Source organism: Martes martes (genome assembly GCF_963455335.1).
Source record: "Martes martes genome assembly, chromosome: 9".
NCBI lineage: Eukaryota > Metazoa > Chordata > Mammalia > Carnivora > Mustelidae > Martes > Martes martes.
The window spans coordinates 118,403,892-118,423,185 of NC_137896.1; the positions used below are offsets into that span (position 1 = coordinate 118,403,892).

At 49.9% G+C, this 19,294-nt stretch overlaps 1 protein-coding gene across 1 annotated transcript; it reads left to right on the plus strand.

The window, feature by feature from the left end:
* Positions 1-6,932: 6,932 nt before the first annotated feature.
* TCF23 (transcription factor 23) lies at positions 6,933-10,070 on the plus strand (the record flags this gene model as incomplete). The annotated part of the gene is made up of 3 exons (XM_080814207.1): positions 6,933-7,160; positions 7,792-8,034; positions 9,891-10,070. The coding sequence occupies 3 exons, from the start codon at positions 6,933-6,935 to the stop codon at positions 10,068-10,070; spliced, it is 651 nt and encodes a 216-aa protein (XP_080670333.1).
* Between the last annotated feature and the right edge of the window lie 9,224 nt (positions 10,071-19,294).

The window sequence follows — 19,294 nt, forward strand, 5'->3', positions numbered from 1 at the left end:
GCCTGCTTCCCTCTCTCTCTCTGCCTGCCTCTCTGCCTACTTGTGAACTCTGTCAGTCAAATAAATAAATAAAATCTTAAAAAAAAAAAAAAAGAGTCAGAACTTAACTGACTGAGCCACCCAGGTGCCCCCAAATCAGTCTTCATCTTTCCAGTCCAGCCACAGAACTGCTGGCCTGTTAGAGTTACTGGAACTTTGGGCTTTTACCAGAGATCCAAGGCCATAACCCTTTTGTGGGCCAAGTGTTGTTCCTGGGCAAACTGTCTGGCCATTCTCAGAGTTCTACACTGTTTTTCTCAAGACTGAGAAATGCCTAGGTTTTTTAAAGAAAATTTCTGCAGGATAGGACTTTTGCTTTTTCTCATTTCTTTGGAGACATATTACTTTTTTTTTTAAAGATTTTATTTATTTATTTGACAGACAGAGATCACGGTTGGGTGGAGAGGCAGGCAGAGAGAGAGGAGGAAGCAGGCTCCCCGCTGAGCAGAGACCCTGATGCGATGCGGGGCTCGATCCCAGGACCCTGAGATCATGACCTGAGCCAAAGGCAGAGAGGCTTAACCCACTGAGCTACCCAGGTGTCCCTGGAAATATATTTCTTTTTTTTTAAAGAGTTTTTTTTTTTTTTTTTTTTTAAAGATCATGTTTGGGGCGCCTGAGTGGCTCAGTGGGTTAAGCCTCTGCCTTCGGCTCAGGTCATGATCCCAGCGTCCTGGGATCGAGCCCCGCATCGGGCTCTCTGCTCAGCAGGGAGCCTGCTTCCTCCTCTCTCTCTGCCTGCCTCTCTGCCTACTTGTGATCTCTCTCTCTGTCAAATAAATAAATAAAATCTTTAAAAAAAAAAAAAAAAAAAAAAAGATCATGTTTATTTATTTGTCAGAGAGAGAGAGAGAGAGAGAGAGCACAAGCAGGCAGACTGGCAGGCAGAGGCAGAGAGAGAAGCAGGCTCCCTGCTGAGCAAGGAGCCCGATGTGGGACTGATCCTAGGACCCTGGGATCATGTCCTGAGCCGAAGGCAGCGGCTTAACCGACTGAGCCACCTAGGCATCCCTGGAAACATATTTCTAAGAGCATTTTGTACACTGAAGTATTGGAATTCCTGAATGAAATTGCTAAATTCGTGGAAAATATAAAATACTAAGTATTGATAAGAAGAAACAAGGCATTACAATACATCAATAAGAAGCCAAAGAAATTGAGGGGAAAGTTAACATTTCTTCCCCTCTTCACCAAAGGAAAACTAGGCCTGGTGGTTTTATAACTAAGTCTCACCAGACTACAATGAAGGGTTGATTTCTATCTTATATAAAAAGATATTTCAGACAGTAGAAGAGTGAGAGCTCCCCAGCTCATTTTATGAGGTTTGTGTAACCTTGATCCCAAAACCAAATAATGACAGTTAAAGAGAATAAAATTAGAGGGCGCCTGGGTGGCTCAGTGGGTTAAGCCTCCGCCTTTGGCTCAGGTCATGATTTCAGGGTCCTCTCTGCTCAGCAGGCAGCCTGCTTCCCCTCTCTCTCTGCCTGCCCTCTGCCTACTTGTGATCTCTTTCTCTGTGTCAAATAAATAAATAAAATTTTTTTAAAAAGAGAAGAAAATTAGAATCTCATTTCACTTATGAAATGGTTATAAACTCCTAAACAACATATTAACTATATGAATCAGAGAGTGTATTTTATTTTATTTTATTTTTAAAGATTTTATTTATTTATTTGACAGAGAGATCACAAACAGGCAGAGAGGCAGGCAGAGAAAGAGGGAGAAGCAGGCTTCCCGCTGAGCAGAGAGCCCGATGTGGGGCTTGATCCCAGGACCCTGAGATCATGACCCGAGCAGAAGACAGAGGCTTAACCGGCTTTCTGCTCAGCGGGGAGCCTGCTTCCATTCCTCTCTCTCTGCCTGCTTCTCTGCCTACTTGTGATCCCTGTCTGTCAAATAAATAAATAAAATCTTTAAAAAAAAAAAAAAAGAGAGTTCAGCAAGGTTGCTGGATTCAAGACAAACTAAAAATTTGCTAGCATTTCTGTATAGCAGCCGTCATCAACTAGAACACAGAATGAGTAAGAGCCTTATAAAAACTATGAACTATTTAGTTCAACAAAACTGTGAACCATTTTACAGGTGCAAGAATACACAGACATTCGTGGGATAAACTATACAATTAATAAAGGATATAAAAGATGTTTAAAATAAAATGAGAGACATTTCATGTTCTTGAAATGTTTGACTCAAAACTATAAAGATGACAACTCCCCCCAAATCAACCCATGCATTCACTAAAATCCCAGTCAAAATTCCGGTTGAATTTTTTAGGAACCCAGTGAATTTTCTCTAAAATCTAAATGGAAAAGTAAGTGTCCAGAAATAACTAAGTCAACCTTGAAAAATAAGAGTAAAGAGGGGGAGTTTTATCTTACCAAATAATAAGACATGCTACAAAGTCATAGTCATAAAAGCAGTGTGCTACTCACTCAAACACAGACAAGAAGGTCATGGGCTGCCTGGGTGGCTCAGTCGTTAAGCGTCTGCTTTTGGCTCAGATCCTGATCCCAGGGTCCTTGGATCAAGCCCTGCATTGGGCTCCCTGCTCAGTGGGAAGCCTGCTTCTTCCTCTCCCACTCCCCCTGCTTGTGTTCCCTTTTCCGCAGTCTCTCTCTCTGTCAAATAAAACCTAAAAAAAAAAAAAAAAAAAGAAAGAAAGAAAGAAAAGATCAGCAGGACAGAATAGAGAACTCAGACATTGATCTATGTGTAAAGATGGGAACTTATGTGATAACGTGGGAGCTGCAACTGAGCAGGGAGAGAGAATGGGCTGTTCAGCAGATGATGATGGGAAAACAGTCTCCCTATATGGAGAAAAATGAAACGCATTCTCCCACCAAGCACCACACACAAAGGATGCCTGAGCTTGTCAGTTATCAGATAAAGGCAAATTCAAACAGCTCTTTATAGCTATCCTACCATAAAACCGTAAAACTGGGAATCTGGTTAATACCCAGTGATGTCGGGCATGTGGGGCTTCAGCGCCCCACGCAGGGCTCTTGGGCAGATGGCACTCTGGCAATACTCAGTTGATTAACTCAGGGGGAGTCCTGGTCTCAATGATAGTACAGGGACCTCCTCCCAAAGATACTGACTGGCAGGGTCCGAGTGCCACTTGCGGAGCTGCGGGGGGCCCAGGGATTGGCAGAGCTGCGGGCACAGGAGTCCCTGCTGGGCTTCCAGTGGCCCCAGGATCCTTCAGGACTTGCTGGCCCAGGCCGAGAGGGTGGAGGGTGGGCCATCCCAACAGGCGATGACCCCACAAGGAAGAGGCATTGTTGCAGCCTCTGCAGCTGCTGCCACAGCCAAGACTGCAGGGGCCCCCAACCCAATATCCCCCTGGCCACGGGAGTCCTCCCCTACCTATGGGCCAAGGGACACCCCCTCCAGGCATGGTGGGCTCGCCCCCTGTCCCAGTGCCTCCCATGGGTCTCCCATTGGGGATCCCCTTAGAAGAGCAACTCCAATGGGATTGCCCCCTCCAGAGATGCAGGCACCTCCCCTCACCCCTGAAGTGAAGTCCCCCACCACCACCGGGGAATGTGCCCACCAAGGCCCTAGACCCATGTGGGCCCTTATCAGCTCCCTGCCTGTTTCCTGAAAGGATGCACAGAGTCCTTCTACTTTCTTGTGGCCTGTGAAACTACTTTATAGTAAACTCTTCAGAATATTATGAAACAAACAAACAAAAAAACCCCACAGGATCGAGCAGAAGCAGTAACAGTGAAGCTTATCACGTCATACCTACCATGTCGCTGACACTGTACTATATACGGATAATGTAAAACGCGTCATCCTTTTAATGAATTTAACTTTTATTAATACAACGATGCACAGGGTTGAATAACACATGTTGCATGAGTTCTCTACTGCTGCTTACCCAATTACCCTGAAACTTAAACAACAGTAAACATTCATTACCTCCCATGGCTTCTGTGTGTCTGAAAGTCCGTGGGTAAGAGCAGCTTAGCTGGGTGACTCTGGCTCAAGGACACTCATGGGTCGCACTTTGGAGCTGGTGCATTCACATGGCCGCAGGTTCCCCTCCTCACCACCTGGGCCTCTCCTCACCACCTGGGCCTCTCCTCAGGGAGACAGGAGTACCTTCACGACACAGCAGCTGGCTTCCCCTAGAGCTGGGGGACCAAGTGATCCCAGGAGGAAGCTACAGTGTCTTTAAAACCTAGTTCCAGAAGCTTCATGCTGACACCGCTGCCACATTTTATTTGTTTTGAATTTTCAAAGATTTTACTTATTTAAGAGGGAGAGAGCCAGAGAGCATGAGTGGCGGGAAGGGCAGAGGGAGAAGAAGCAGGCTCCCCACTGAGCGCAGAGCCCAACCAGAGACCCCTGGATCGTTTCCTGAGCGGAAGGCAGACATTTAACCAACCGAGCCACCCAGGTGCCCCTGCCATGTTTTGTCTGTGAGGAGCGAGTTGCTAAGTCTGGCCCGCAGTCACGGGGAGGGGCGATTAGGCTCCACCTTTTGAAGAGAGAAGTATCAAAGAATTTGTGTACGTATTTTAAAACCACCACACAGGGGCGCCCGGGTGGCTCAGTGGGTTAAAGCCTTTGCCTTCTGCTCAGGTCATGATCCCAGTGTCCTGGGATGGAGCCCCGAATCAGGCTCCCTGCAGGAAAAAAACTAAATCTCTGTATTTATAAGAAGTATGTATATAGGGGCACCTGGGTGGCTCAGTGGGTTAAGCCTCTGTATTCAGCTCAGGTCATGATCTTAGGGGCCCGGGGGGAAACTGCTTCCTCCTCTCTCTGCCTGCCTCTCTGCCTACTTGTGATCTCTGTCTGTCAAATAAATAAATAAAATCTTCTAAAAATAAATAAATAGAATTTTAAAAAATAAAATAAAATAAAACCACCACACAGACTAGCAAAAGAGTATACATTAAATAATTTGAAATGGTGACAGGGAAGAAGAATGGGAACGGGACGAAAGGGGACAGAGGGAAGGGAGGAAGGCCAACAGGAGGCCCTGGGGTGCAGAAGGCCGTGGTGTGCCTCAGATCCAGAGTATGTTTAATCCTCTGCATCTAGAGCAAAACCAAACCACCCAAACAAACAAAAATGTGGTGTGCATCTTTTCGGCCTAGTTTCTATACATTCATATAAACACCGAACCCTTCATGCTTACAGCTTCTGGTTTTTGGTGTTTTTGATCCGGGCTGGGATTTTATCATGCAATTGATCTACAGCTCGGTTTTTTGCCCTTAACCATGATTTCTTGGAGAGTTATGTTCATGTCACTCTACCGAGGTCTGTCTTGTTTTTATTACTGCGCATCGTTCCATAGTATGGAAACACCAAAATGTACAAGATCACTTCCTTACTGACAGATATTCAGGGGGATTTTCCTTGTCTTCCTGTTCCCTTTCCCTCTGGCTGGCTGCCGTTCTCTCTCCATGTGCATCTGCCTTTACCCCTCTGTTCTTTCTCTCCTTTTTCTTTACGTATTTTGTCTCCCTGGAGTTCAAGATGGGCAGACAAGGGACATCTCAGATGGACTGTGCTGCAAGCAGAGATTGGGACTCGGGCACAGGCAGGGACCACTGTGGCAGATGTGCTGTCTCTTCAGCCTGACTCCTCCCGGCGGGCTATATAGGGCAGATGGTGTGACTGGTCCTTACCTTCGAAGACCTCGAATCTAGCTTAGGGACAGACGTGTGAGTGGACCCACCCAAGGCAGAACAGTGTAGGCTGAGGGCCAACCTTCCGAAGTCTAACTGACCACCTGGGCTCTCATTCCACCCCCACCACTTACCAGCTGCGTCACCTCCCAATACCTGTTTTCCCATCTGAAACACAAAGATACAGGAGTTTCTTTTCTTATAAGGTTGTTCTGAGGGCGGGGAGGCGGGGAGGGAGAAGGTGGCTGGGTTATGGACATTGGGGAGGGTATGTGCTATGGTGAGTGTTGTGAAGTGTGTAAACCTGGTGATTCACAGACCTGTACCCCTGGGGCTAATAATACATTATATGTTAATAAATAAATAAATAAATAAATTCACACACCTGGACCCCTGGGGCTAATAATACATTATATGTTAATAAAAAATTTTAAAAAAAAGTTGTTCGGAGAAATAAGTAAGAGAATATGTACAAGTGCTTCTCACCATGCCTGGCATATAGTGATGTAGGAGCACTGGACTGTGAGGGAACTTGCCAGGGCGTGGTCGTGCATAAATTAGGGTGCCCGTCAAACAGGGAGACATGGGCTCTGGGCTCTGTGAGGAGGAAGTCCTCACAAACAAAGGGCATAACCCAACAGATGAAGGCAGCCTTTCCACCCAGAGGAAGATATTCCAGGGGATGGAGAAGCACTAGGAGAAGCACTAGGTTGGAGATAGGAGGCCTGCTGGGGGGAATGGGGCTGTGGCTGCTGTGGCTGGAAGGTCAAGTTCATTGGCAAGGGGAGGAAAGGTCCTTTCAAGGATGTACGCAGGTGGGCTTCTGGCAGGGGAGGGGCTCAGGGCCCTTCTGGGGGACTTGAGCCTCAAAGCTAGAGTGGCATGAGCATCCCAAGACTGCTGTCAGAGGCAGGCAAGGCTCCTGGAGGGGAGCTCCCTTCCCACTGCCCCCCTGCCTGCTCCAGCAGAGCCCCCCCGCCCCGCCCCCAGGCTCGGCCACTCCCGGCATCAGTACCCCCACCCCTGAGCAGGCTGGGAGGCGGGCAGGAGGCTGCTTGCGGGGGCTGCTCTGGGTGGGCGGTTTTCCCAGAACAAGGAGCCAAGCAGGCCTGACTGGGCGCCAGCTCCCTCAGATAGAGACACTCCAGGCCGGGCGACCAGCCTGCCCCGCGAGCCTGAGCCCGCGGGCTCCCACAGGCGCCGTGTTCCCGTCTAGGGGCTGCAGCTGTCTCCCCCCAGGCGTGTGGCATGTCCCAGAGGGAGGCCAGAACGGCACCCGCCGCGCCGGGAGTGGGGCAGAAGCCCGCTAAAGCCAGGTTGTCGCTGGCAGCAGGCTCGGGCAGGAAGAGGAGCCGCTTGAGCAGGACGGGGCAGGACCTGTGGGACGAGCCGGGCTGGAGCGACCAAAGGTGGAGCAGAGCTACCCCCAGCCCACGCCCACGGGGGGTCAGGGCCCGGAGCCTGGCTCGTGGTCGGGTAAGGAAATGCTGGACCTGTGGGGGGCACAGGGGGTGGCCGGGGTGGAGGGGCTGAGGTGTCACCTCTGACCACAAAGCCTCACTGGGTGTCACCGCCCCTGCGCAAGAGGGGGACACAAGCGCCTTGGACTCCAAGGCTCCACGCTGGTCTCAACCAGAGCGCGGCTCAGAGAGCTGGCCCCACTCACGGCTCTGGGGGAAACCGAGGCCTACCTAGAGGAGTGGAGTGAATTCCCCACAGCTCCAGAAAAGCAGTGAGTGGTGGAGCCAGGACGGCAGCTGTGGGTCGCTGTAGCCCCTGGCTGGGGTTCCTTTCTTCATCACCGCAGCTGCGTCTTCATCATAGGACCTGGCTGGGCAAGGGTCAGCCCCACAGGGCAGGGGGTGGCTCTGCACTTCCTGCAGTGCCGGGGCACTGCCACCCTGCCACCCTGCTGCCCTCTGACCCGAGGTGACACCTTCTTTCCATTTCCTCGGCCGTAAGGTGGGGGAAGACGGAGAGCAGACAAAGAGGGCATGAGGCCCTCAGTTCTACTGTTCTGGAGGGAGACCTCACACTAGAATGCTCTTAGAAACAGGGGAAGATGTGGGGTCCAGTCAGACCCACTCATCTGGGGTCCTCTGTGCAGAGTGAGGCCAGTCCCAAGAATGCTGCACGGGAGCGGAGCCGGGTGAGGACACTGCGCCAGGCCTTCCTGGCCCTGCAGGCTGCTCTGCCCGCTGTGCCACCCGACACCAAGCTCTCCAAGCTGGATGTGCTGGTGCTGGCCACAAGCTACATAGCCCACCTCACCCGCATGCTGGGCCACGAGTTGCCTGGCCCCGCCTGGCCACCCTTCCTGCGTGGACTCCGCTACCTACACCCTCTCAAGGTAGGCCACGAGCCCCGGGCCTTGAGGATTGGGGTTTGGGATGGACTGGACTTAGGTCCCCTGCCCCAGGCAGAGCTGACACGGGGACAGGGGACCAGCTGCTTCCTGCTCTCTCAGAAGGAGAGGAGCCAAGGCTGGCTCTTGGGAATTGCCTGACCCTGGGTGCAGTGGGGGTGGTGATTGGAAATGACTTCATGAAAATGCAGTTCCTCCAAGAGGAAGGAACTTCACAGAGGCCCCAAGACTCTGGGGTGCCTCATGGCAGAGGAGGAAAAGGAGCAGTTTCCACGGCTGGGGCGTGGGAAAGAAAACCGCCCAGGGAGAGTCCCAGATTCCAGGGTACATCACCCCATCATCATATAATGCCTCGGTGTCCTCTGGACTTCTGCCACAGGAGAGATGTTCCTCTGGGAGAACAAGGTCTTAGAAAGCCTCACTGGAGAAGCCATCAAGCTGGAGTGGGGGAGGGGCCGGCAGTGGGGGTGGGGGCAGAGTGTGTGTTGGGCCGTGCTTCCTGCATGTGCCACCTCCTAGACCAGCACCTACTTTTCCTGAGCCTCAGCTTTGTCATATGTGAAGGGGAAGATAACACGAGCCTTACTTCCCCTCCAGGATCCTGAGCCGGGATCAGGAATGAAAAGCGTAATTAACAATATTCACCACTGCAGTAACAGCAATAATATTTGGGTGCTAAAGTTATGCCAGGAGCAGGGCTTAGCACTCCAGTCCTTTCCATCTTCTCGTCCACACGGGAACCCAATGAGGATTACTTTACAGATGAGGAAATCGAATCTCGGGGAGATTAAGTGGCTCAGTGCAGTTTGAACCCAAGGGTGTCTGACCTCAGAGCCCAGGCTCGAGGCCACCAAGCAGGCCAAAGGTGCTGTAAGCTGCTGGTTGCAGAGCGTACCTGTTATAAAGGACGGGTCCTCTCTGCCCTCTGAGGCTAGACAGCACTGGAATGGGGTCAGCCTTGTTTCTACAGAGGAGCCCTTCGCCATCTCTCTCCCCTAAACATCACAGTTCTGAAATGTCTTGAAACTTGAGATTTCTCTTCTTTCATGCAAATATAGCTAAACTGCAAGAATGTGAGACTAAATGGGGGCAACTCTGAAATGCTGACAGCGGCAGAGTCATTTCCTAAGCTGTGAAATGACGACCCAAGTCAGGCCCTTGCATGTAGGCGGTGATGGGCAAATACATGGACGAGTGAAGAGATGAGAGCCGGCTCTCTCTAGAACTCAGGCATCGTGGTGGCATGGGACAGTCAGCGGGGAGCAGTGCCCCTTAGGCGCCCCCACCCCACAGAGGGGCTGCCAAGAGGAAGGCAGCCCTCAGAGCAGAGTCAACTGGTGTTTTCTGGGGCTGTCCATGCTCCTGCTGAAAGGATGTGCAAGGAGTTCCCCAGCTTAGATGGACATGGCAGTGCTGAGACGTGGGGTGGCAGGGGTGGGGGGTACTTGTGTTGGGGGCTGGGAGAGAGAAGAGGTCAGGACTGTTCAGTATCAAGAGGGGCCCCTCCTTGCCCCGGCCCTGCTGCCCTCCCTGCCGTCCAGCCCCTGGCTGCCGCCAGCTCTACCATCCATCTCCCTCCCCACTGCTGGAGATTGGGGGGGGGGCTCCTTACAGGGTCCTTGCTCCCCTCAGACAGTTTCTCATGAGCCTCTGGGCCAGGCTCAGGAGGTCGGGAGAAGGCATGGGGCCATAAGTGGCGGTGAGCCCGAGACCACCGTCATCAGAGCAGTCCTGGTGGGGGAGGGCCTCAGCGAGGGGGGCTACAGAAGGCCAAGTCTGGGGTGCCAAGGACGACAGGAGCTGCAATATTATTACTCAGTTCCCACCCCCGTGTCTTGCAGAAGTGGCCCATGCGATCTCGTCTCTATGCTGGAGGCCTGGGGAGCTCTGGCCTTGACTCGGCCACAGCCACCACCCGAAGCCAAAGAACAAAGGAAGCAGAGGCCAGGCCCCAAGTTTCTGAAGAGGCAGACGCTCTCTTTCTCACAAGGCCATGCTCACCAGCTCTCGGTGACAAATGAGCATCACACTTGCCTTTTTCTCCCTGGCTACCACTCGAGCTTAGGGACCTGGATTCTCTACCGGCCCTGCCCGTTTTCCCTCTGACTCTCGGCCCTCGGACTGGAGGGACTCAGGTTCGGCTCCCAGGTTCCAGCACACAGACCAGGTGAAGCAATGGGCCCTTCAGCACTGGGAGGGTACTCGGGAGCCACAGGGGAGGTGGGTGCTGTGACAGCTGCAGGGAGGTGGGAGAGGAAGGGGTTTGGCTGGGTTGGAAGCTGAGTTAGGGCACCGCCCTCTGCTTTCTCCCCTAAGCTTCCCACAAACCCTCCAGATGTGCAGGTGCAGAGGAAGAGGCCTAGGACAACAGCAGCTGCGGGTGCTGATGGGAAAGCCGAGGGCCGGACAGGCTCTGGGCCCTGCAAGTGGGAACAACAATGGGCCAGGATCGCGTAGCCAGATGGAAACTGAAGTTTGTTATGGCTTCGTAAGACCTTACCTAGTGTCCAAGAGGCAGGGGAGGATTCAGGAGCCTTGTCTGCCTTGTGGTCTCTCTAGCCGCTTCTCATCACTACACTTCCTCCCTCTCCGGGCCCTACACCCTTCCACTCTTTTCTCGATATGACTAATATTTACGGGTTAAGCCAGAAAGCTTGCATTGCTTGCATTCCAGTTTCCAGAGAAACTTTTTGATGATCCCAGCTGCCTAGTTTGACATGTCTTATCCCAGAGGCAGACCCACTGGAACTGAGACAGACAGTACCTGAAGGCCTTGCATCCGAAGGAGACTGATGGGCCTGATTACAACCGTGAAGGACCTTAGAAGGAGAACCCTTCTCTTTTCCAGGGGACGATAATTAGTCTTCTCTTTCCATTCTGTTAGAAACCGAACCTTCAGGAAAAACAAGATAGGTCTGCGCTCACTGGGTTCTTTGTATGATTTTGGCCTAAGGCCTCACTGGCTCTGGAGTTATTTCTACAATCCGTCTACAGATGATCTCCCCAGGGGCAGCTCCTGCCCACAGGCACTGCCTGCCCAGCCACTCCTTAAGGCTTGCCATGGGGTGCTAGAGACCTCGGAGCACTTAGTGGCATTTCTGGCTCTGAAGAAATCGTTTGAGGACTAATCATAGAGTCTATACATGCTAAAAGTAACCTTCCAGATCAGGTATAGCATGAAACCCCACCTGAAATCCAGACTGAGAAGGAACTAACTTTTTGTTAAACTTCTGTAACTCAGCATGAGGGGATGGACCAGGCTGACTCGAGTCCCAACACGGGCAGCCCTAGAGCCACCATCGCCACTGTGAGACCAAAGAAGGCTCTGGCATGAGGAGTCACTGCTCCTGCACAGGGCTGGACAAGGGCTGACTCAGCAAGCTGGGGTGGAGGCAGAAAAAGACACAGAACGTCCCAGCCGCGGGCTGCATGGGATGTGGGAGAGCGGCTGAACGGTGGCTGGGAGCCATGGGAAGAAGGTCTCGGCCAAGGCTGCCCTCGTAAATCTACCAAGTCTCCCCTGAGGGGCCCACTGGGGACGGCTCCTGAGCAGCTGGACGAGGCCAGGCAGGGGCAGAGACCAGGTGTGGGTGGGCACGAGCACAGTGTTCTTCCCAAGACCATAAAAGTCCAGCTTGAATGTTCTATTTTTAAAGCCAAAGAGCAGGAAGTTCCTGGTTGAGTTTGAAAGCGGTGGGCAGAGGAACAGATGACTGTCCTCCCAAGCTGGCGGCACACCGCCTTTTTCTGGGGAATGAAAGTGGGCAAGCTGGTTTGGGGCATCCAGTGGGGGTCCCCTTCTGATAGCTAAGGAGACTAGTTTGGAGCCGGCCCCACCCTACCCTGCACAGACTCCTGCCTTTGCCCAGCGGTATCGGACCCCCCTGGGGGGACTACATTACCCTGGTAGAGAAGACAAGGACACCAGAGGAAGATGAAGCTGGTGGAAGGCTGGGGAAGGGCAAGTGCATTCAATACAAGTTGCTTAGGCTGCCCCAGGCTCTGTCCAGGCAAAGCTGTTTTCCTGCGGGCTCAGGCCAGTCTGGGGTCCAGAGGCCGTGTCCTCCAGCCAGAGAGCACCCAGCACAGGCCAGGCTGCCAAAGGGCTGCAAGGAGGCAGGTAGAGTCAAGGGAAGGACCAGGCCCAGATGGGAATTACCAGAGGAAAGGTCAGGTCAGAGACCTGCATCCACCAAGGAATGGGAACCAGGAGCTCTTTGGCTCTGCAGCAGAGGAAGAAAAACACCTGCTCGCTGAAGACTTTTTATTCCCACCGGGTCTAGGGGCATGGGGCAGGCAAGAGTGGTCAGAGGCAGGTTAAGACTCAAGTCCAAAGACAGCTTTGGTCCCCTTGGGAACAGGGGACTGTGGGCAAGAAGCTCCAAAAGGAAACAGAAGCCCAGCTGACAAATGTCACCAAGGTGGCCTAGCTCAAGAGTCAGGGGGATGGGGGGCGCACTTGGCCCGCTTGCACTGCCTGCCCAGGTGCCCGTGACCTGAGGTGGCGAGAGCGGCAGTGATGGCCAGCACAGCTTCCCCAGAGAGGGGGATGTATGTCAGATTCCCAATGAGCAGCAGAGCTGCAGGACAGAGGCCTGGGCCATGGGAGAAGCAGAGCAGACCGAGGGATGTCTAAGTAGAAGGTGGAGACTGTGGGTTCTACCAACAGGGAAGGGTAATTAAAATACAAGATCTAGTCTTCTCTGAGAAATTCCTTTTCTCTCCCTCTGGAAGAGGCCTGACTAGAATGAATCTGATGGCACTGTCCCAGTTTTGTGGCACAAGCTCTAAACTCAGGGCCCCTGCAGGCACCGTGTTGCAGACCAGGAGCTGGCTCATTGGCCACAGTGTACCAAATCCAGCCCACCTCCTCCCACCCCTGCAGGTTTTGATCAGTAAATTTTTGCGGGGCGTGTGTGTGGGGGGGGAATATGGTCACACCCATCTGTTTACAATGTTACCTATAGCTGCTTTCCTGATACCATAGCAGAGCTGAATAGCTGCAACAGATTAAGCCTAAAATATTTACAATATGGCCTTGAAGAAAAAGTATCCTGACCCTCACTCTAGATCACCCGCATTCAGAATGTGGTCTGGGGACTCTGTTGGGTGTGGGGTGTCCCTGAGGCCCTTTCTAAGTGGCCCAAACCATTTTCATAATACAAGATGCTATTTGCCTTTTCTTAACACGTCTCTCATGCATCGTGGAATTTTCCAGAAGCCATACAACATGTGATATCACAACAGATGGGATGCAGCAGCAGACAGGAGAATCCAACTGTCTTACTGCAACAGACATTAAAGATTTTTGCAGATGCAAAAAATATAAAGCAAGGCCATTCTTCTCACTAAACATTTTCCAACATGGAAAATAATCATTTTTCATAAAAATGTTATATATATTCACATACAGTGGGCTAACTAATGTAATTTTTTAAAGATTTTATTTATGTATTTGACAGAGAAAGAGACGGGGAGAGCAGGAACACAAGGCAGGGTGGGATGGGGAGTGAGAGAGGGAGAAGCGGACTTTCCGCCAAGGAGGGAGCCCAATTCCGGGCTCAATCCCAAGACCCTGAGATCACAACCCGAGCCGAAGGCAGATGCCTAACGACTGAACAACACAGGCGCCCCAACTAACGTAATTTTTAAAAAGATTTTTCTTTATTTATTGGAGGGAGAGGGAGCGTGCATATACATGGAGGGGGAGGACAGAGGAGGAGGGAAGAGGGAGAGAAGCAGACTCCCTCCGACCGCAAAGTCCAGAAGACTGAGCCACCCAGGCGCCCCTAATTATGTAATTTTTTAAAAAGATTTTATTTATTTGTCAGAGAGAAGGAGAGAGAGAAAGAGAGCACACAAGCAGGCAGAGGCGGAGAGAGAAGCAGGCTCCCCGCCGAGCAAGGAGCCCAATGCGGGACTCGATCCCAGGACCCTGGGATCATAACCTGAGCTGAAGGCGGAGGCTTAACCCACTGAGCCACCCAGGCGTCCCTATTTATGTAATTTTTAAAGATCTTTTTAAAATTTTTATTTATTTGACACAGAGAGAGAAATCACAAGTAGGCAGAGAGGCAGGGAGAGAGGGGGGAGGGAAGCAGGCGCCCTGCGGAGCAGAGAGCCCGATGTGGGACTCCATCCCAGGACCCTGAGACCAGGACCCGAGCCGAAGGCAGAGGCTTAACCCACTGAGTCACCCAGGTGCCCCTATTTATGTAATTTTTAAATGACAGCAAGGTGTCAGCTGTTGAGGAGCGACACAAAGGACAAGGGACCACCTCAGCTGCCTAGGGAGGGAGCTGCCTCCTGTGTGTCACCTACAGAAGGTAGCTGAAGAAGCCGATCATGCACTGAATAAACCAAGAAATAATGACCAGGTGAAGAGGGTTTTTTTTTAAACCTGGAAAAACTTACAAAAAACTATTATCCAGAGATCAGAATAGGAACAGCCCTCCACAGGAAGGGTGCTGGAAGGAGAAAAACACGCTCAGTAAATCAGGCCGAAATCCCATCAGTTACTCCTGCTCCAGTAGGCCGGAACTGCTGGACCGGTTCAGTGGTTCAGTTGGATGAAAGAAGATTCTATGCCCTACATCCCAGAAACCCCAGCTAATCGCATGCTGGGCGGCAGAGCCCTTGGATCTCCTGGTGCAAACACAGGTATACTCTCCATAAAAGTGCAAAAAAAATTTTTTTTAAAGATTTTATTTATTTATTTGACAGAGAGAGAGAGTGAGAGGGGGATACAAGCAGGGGAGAGGGAGAGGGAGGAGGAGGCTTCCCGTTGAGCAGGGAGCTGGATTTGGGGCTTGATCCCAGGACCCTGAGATCATGACCTGAGCCAAAAGCAGACACTTAATGACTGAGCCATGCAGGTTCCCCCAAGGTGCAAATTTTAAATAGGGCCTGCGGAGGAAGTCAGCCATCACTGTCCGGTGAACAGAAAACTGTCAAGGTCTGATATGCTCTGAGAAGTGCAGTAGCATAAACAGAAAGTTGAAGCAAAGCTCAGCTATAACCACAGAAGCGGGGGCCAGTGCCAAGCCTGCTGGGCAGGGCTCCATCCCATCATCGCAAGAAGCCATGGGGCCTGGTGCCAGGAGGATGGCCAGATGTGGGATGTGCCCATCAGCAAAACTCCTCCTTCACAAGCCAGGCTGGTTGAATGCGCCTCGCTAACGCAGGTAGACTACTCCACCAACTGGCCAAGGACATGAGAGTCCTTTCCACACCAGTCTCACCAACCTTAGCAGCAAATGCGCCACCATCGTTATTTCCCTGGACATGAAGGCAGACCAGACCAGGACAGAGTTTTTTTTTTTTTTTTTTTTTTTTTTTTTTTTTTTTTCTTGTGGAAGCTTTGTAATAAAATATGCCACTGAGGGCGCCTGGGTGGCTCAGTTAGTTAACCGTCTGCCTCCAGCTTAGGTCATGATCCTGGAGTCCCTGAATTGAGCCCACGCATCCGCATCCGTATCCGGCTTCCTGCTCAGTGGGAAGTCTGCTTCTCCCTCTGCCCCTCACCTCTGCTCATGATTGCTCTTTCTTCTTTCTCTCTCTCTCTCTTTCTGAAATAAATACATACAAACATACATCAATAAATAAAATCTTTTAGAAAAGAAAGGTGGAACTCTACATGGGGAAAAATGGTGTTACTAAAAAAATTATGAGGGGTGCCTGGGTGGCTCAGTGGGTTAAAGCCTCTGCCTTCGGCTCAGGTCATGATACCAGGGTCCTGGGATCAAGCCCCAAATAGGGCTCTCTGCTCAGCAGGGAGCCTGCTTCCCTTCCTCTCTCTCTGCCTACCTGTGATCTCTGCCTGTCAAATAAATAAATAAATAATCTTTAAAAAAAAAAAAAAAGAAAAAATGACCATTTAAAAATAAATAAATAAATAAATAAATTACGAAATCCTAGGCTGTTTTTGAAATCCCAGGCTGAGCACAGCATGCAGGGTTAATAGATTTTCCTGGGGTTCTTGTTCTATGCGAGCTATGGAGGTAGTGGAGGAAGAAGAACTGAATAGCCCTTCTTGAAAGGCAATGTCACTTTGTGGAAGAGATCGTGATGTTGCAAATTGCTCCAAGAAACCAGCTGTTAGAAATGTCAGCGAAGTGGTGGGTGTGTTATTAATGCTGGGCTTATTTAAGACCTAGAACGGGAAGGGGCTGGTCTCACGTGTATTAAAAGAAGCCAGAGCCTTCTGCAGCCTCCCCGAAACATACAAATCCTAAGCCAATTGTTCCATGTCCGTCCTCCTAAAGCCTTTTTAAGAAGAAAAGTGTTCTTCCGGCTCAAGATGACGCAGAGGTTGGTGGGACTTTCTGCCTCACTCCCTATACTGGAAGGTTTTTTTTTTTTTTTTTTCATTACCATATTACAAGGATGACTTTGTACAAAGTCAGAAGACGTCTGTCAAGTTACCTCCCACAAAACCCTAAAGTGACAAAGCATCTAGTTTGAAATTATGTCCTCTGGCTTTGCCAGAACCTTCTCTTAAATTTATATTCCAAGGCAGGGACAATCAGTTATTTTGAAATACCTCCTCCTGAATTGCAAAATTGTGGAGGAAAGTGACTCTGATCTTGACAGCAGGGTATCTAAAGAAACTGATCAGTTCTCCCATAGTCTTTATTTTGCCCCACTTGATGTGATCCTGGATGATCATCTCATTAGCTAGTACAATAATAGCTGCTCTCACGGGGCTTTCATTCAATTTGTGCTCGGTTATGGCAACGGTGCAATTCTGTTTTTCCAGAGACACTCTAAACAAACATGAAGAAACAGCAGGAAAGAGAAATCTTGGATTTGTAAGACATACTTGACTCTGAAGTAGAAATTACCTGCTTGTAGGACTCCTGCGTGAGTGGCATGTTTTCTAAGAAAAATCACTGGATTTCTAATTCTGACGATATGGTAGACTAGATGTGCAGGGAAATCCTCTTGGTACAAAACACTGAAAATGATGGATAAAATGTTAAAAACATATTTTTAGGGGGGGCGCCTGGGTGGCTCAGTGGGTTAAAGCCTCTGCCTTCAGCTCGGGTCATGGTCTCAGGGTCCTGGGATCAAGCCCCACATCGGGCTCTCTGCTTGGCAGGGAGCCTGCTTCCTCCTCTCTCTGCCTGCCTCTCTGCCTCCTTGTGATCTTTCTCTGTCAAATAAACAAATAAAATCTTAAAAACAAACAAACAAACAAACATTTTTAGGGGCACCTGGGTGGCTCCGTAGGTTAAGCATGTGACTCTTGGTTTTGGCTCAGGTTGTAATCTTGGGGTTGTGGGATCAAGCTCTGTGCTCGGCAGGAGTCTCCTTGAGATTTTTTTCCCTTCCCCTCTGCTCCTGTCCCCCCAAATAAATAAATAAAATCTTGAAAAATCTTTAAACATTTTTAAATTTTTTAGATTTTATTTATTTATTTGTCAGAGAGAAAGAGTACACGTAGTGAGAGCAGCAGTCAGAGGGAGAAGCATGTTCCTCGCCGAGCAAGGAGCCCCATGTGAGACTCCATCAAAGGACCCTGGGATCACGAACTGAACTGAAGTCAGACGCTTAACCAACTGAGCCACCCAGGTGTCCCTAAACACATTTTTAATAATAAAAAAAAAGATTGTATTTATTTATTTGACAGAGAGAGCACAAGCAGGGGGAGTAGCAGGCAGAGGAAGAGGGAGAAGCAGGCTCCCTGCTGAGCAAGGAGCCTGATGGGGGCTCGATCCCAGGACCCTGGGATCATGACCCGAGCCACAGGCAGATGCTTAGCCGACTGAGCCACCCAGGCGCCCCCCGAAAAACATATGCATTGTTGGGCCGGTAGAAAAGTAGGGGAAAGGAATAAGAGAAGAGGTAAGACACTATAAAACCAAAATGGTAAGCCAGCACTGAGGCCAGTATTACCTTGGCAATATCTGTGGATTGCTGGTGCCCCAGGCCAAGGTTTTAACAGGCCAAATTTGGGTACAAGAGACAAAGCCCGGGACCTATCCAAAAAAGGGGAATTGAGTCAGCGACCATATCCTAAAGCTGGGGTCACCAAAAAGTGATACCCTCAGTGTGTGAAAGAGAGTTGGCAACCCTTGCCCAAACAGACCTTGGCTAGGGGGATGTGGGGAGAGTTTCCCAGAGATTTCTAAGCCTTCAAACCTATGGGGGCCAAAAAAGCCAAAAATTTCGATTGGTCTCAATTTAGTAGTGTTTCTAAGCAGAAGCAAGTACAATTCTTCTCTGGGAGAATATACTTTAAACCTAGGCTTTGAAAGAGTCCCATGACTAAAATTCTAACAAACTTGAGCTCAGAGCAAACTGATAAAAATCTCAAGGAAATATAAGCCACCATAAGCAAATGATAGCAGAAACACTGAACTGTAGAATCCCACTGGCACTGACCGCAGATACAGTAATGTTTTCGTACATGATATGCATTAAACATGTTTCATATGTTTAAAGAAATAACGAGGATTTTGAAAAGGTAATGCAGGACCAAGAGGTTTAAAATGACCAGGCAAAATTGAGGGAAAAAACAGTAACTTATAGAAATTAAAAATATAATATTTGGGGGCACTTCGGTGGCTCGGTGAGTTAAGCATCTGCCTTCAGCTCAGGTCATGATCTCAGGGTCCTGGGATGGAGCCCTGCATCAGGCTCTCTGCTCATCGGGGAGCCTGCTTCCCGCTCTCTCTCTCTCTGCCTGCCTCTCTGCCTGCTTGTGATCTCTGTCTGTCAAATAAATAAATAAAATCTTTAAAAATATATACCTATAATATTTTAATTAGGAACCCAGAAGACGATTAGAAACTGCTAAAAACAGAACAAGTAAACTGGAAAACAGATCTGAAGAAATGACTCAGAATTCAGTACTTATGGCCACGGAAAAGAGAGGGAAAAACAGAAAAAGAAGAATACAGGAGAATATGTTCATGAATCCTGAATAAGGAAATGCTGCTTAAGGAAAATACAGCATAGGGCTCCTGGGTGGCTCAGTTGGTTAAGCCACTGCCTTTGACTCAGGTCATGATGGGATCGAGCCCTGCATCAGGCTCCCTGCTCAGTGGGGAGCCTGTTTCTCTCTCTCCCTCTGCTGCTCTGCTTGCTTGTGCTCTCTTGCTCTGTCAAATAAATAATAAAATCTTTAAAAAAAAAAAAAGAAAGAAAGAAAGAAAAGGAAAAAAAAGGAAAAACTCTAAAGGAAAAAATCTGGTAAGTTGTACTACATAAAATTAAGAACATCTATTCATCACAAGACACC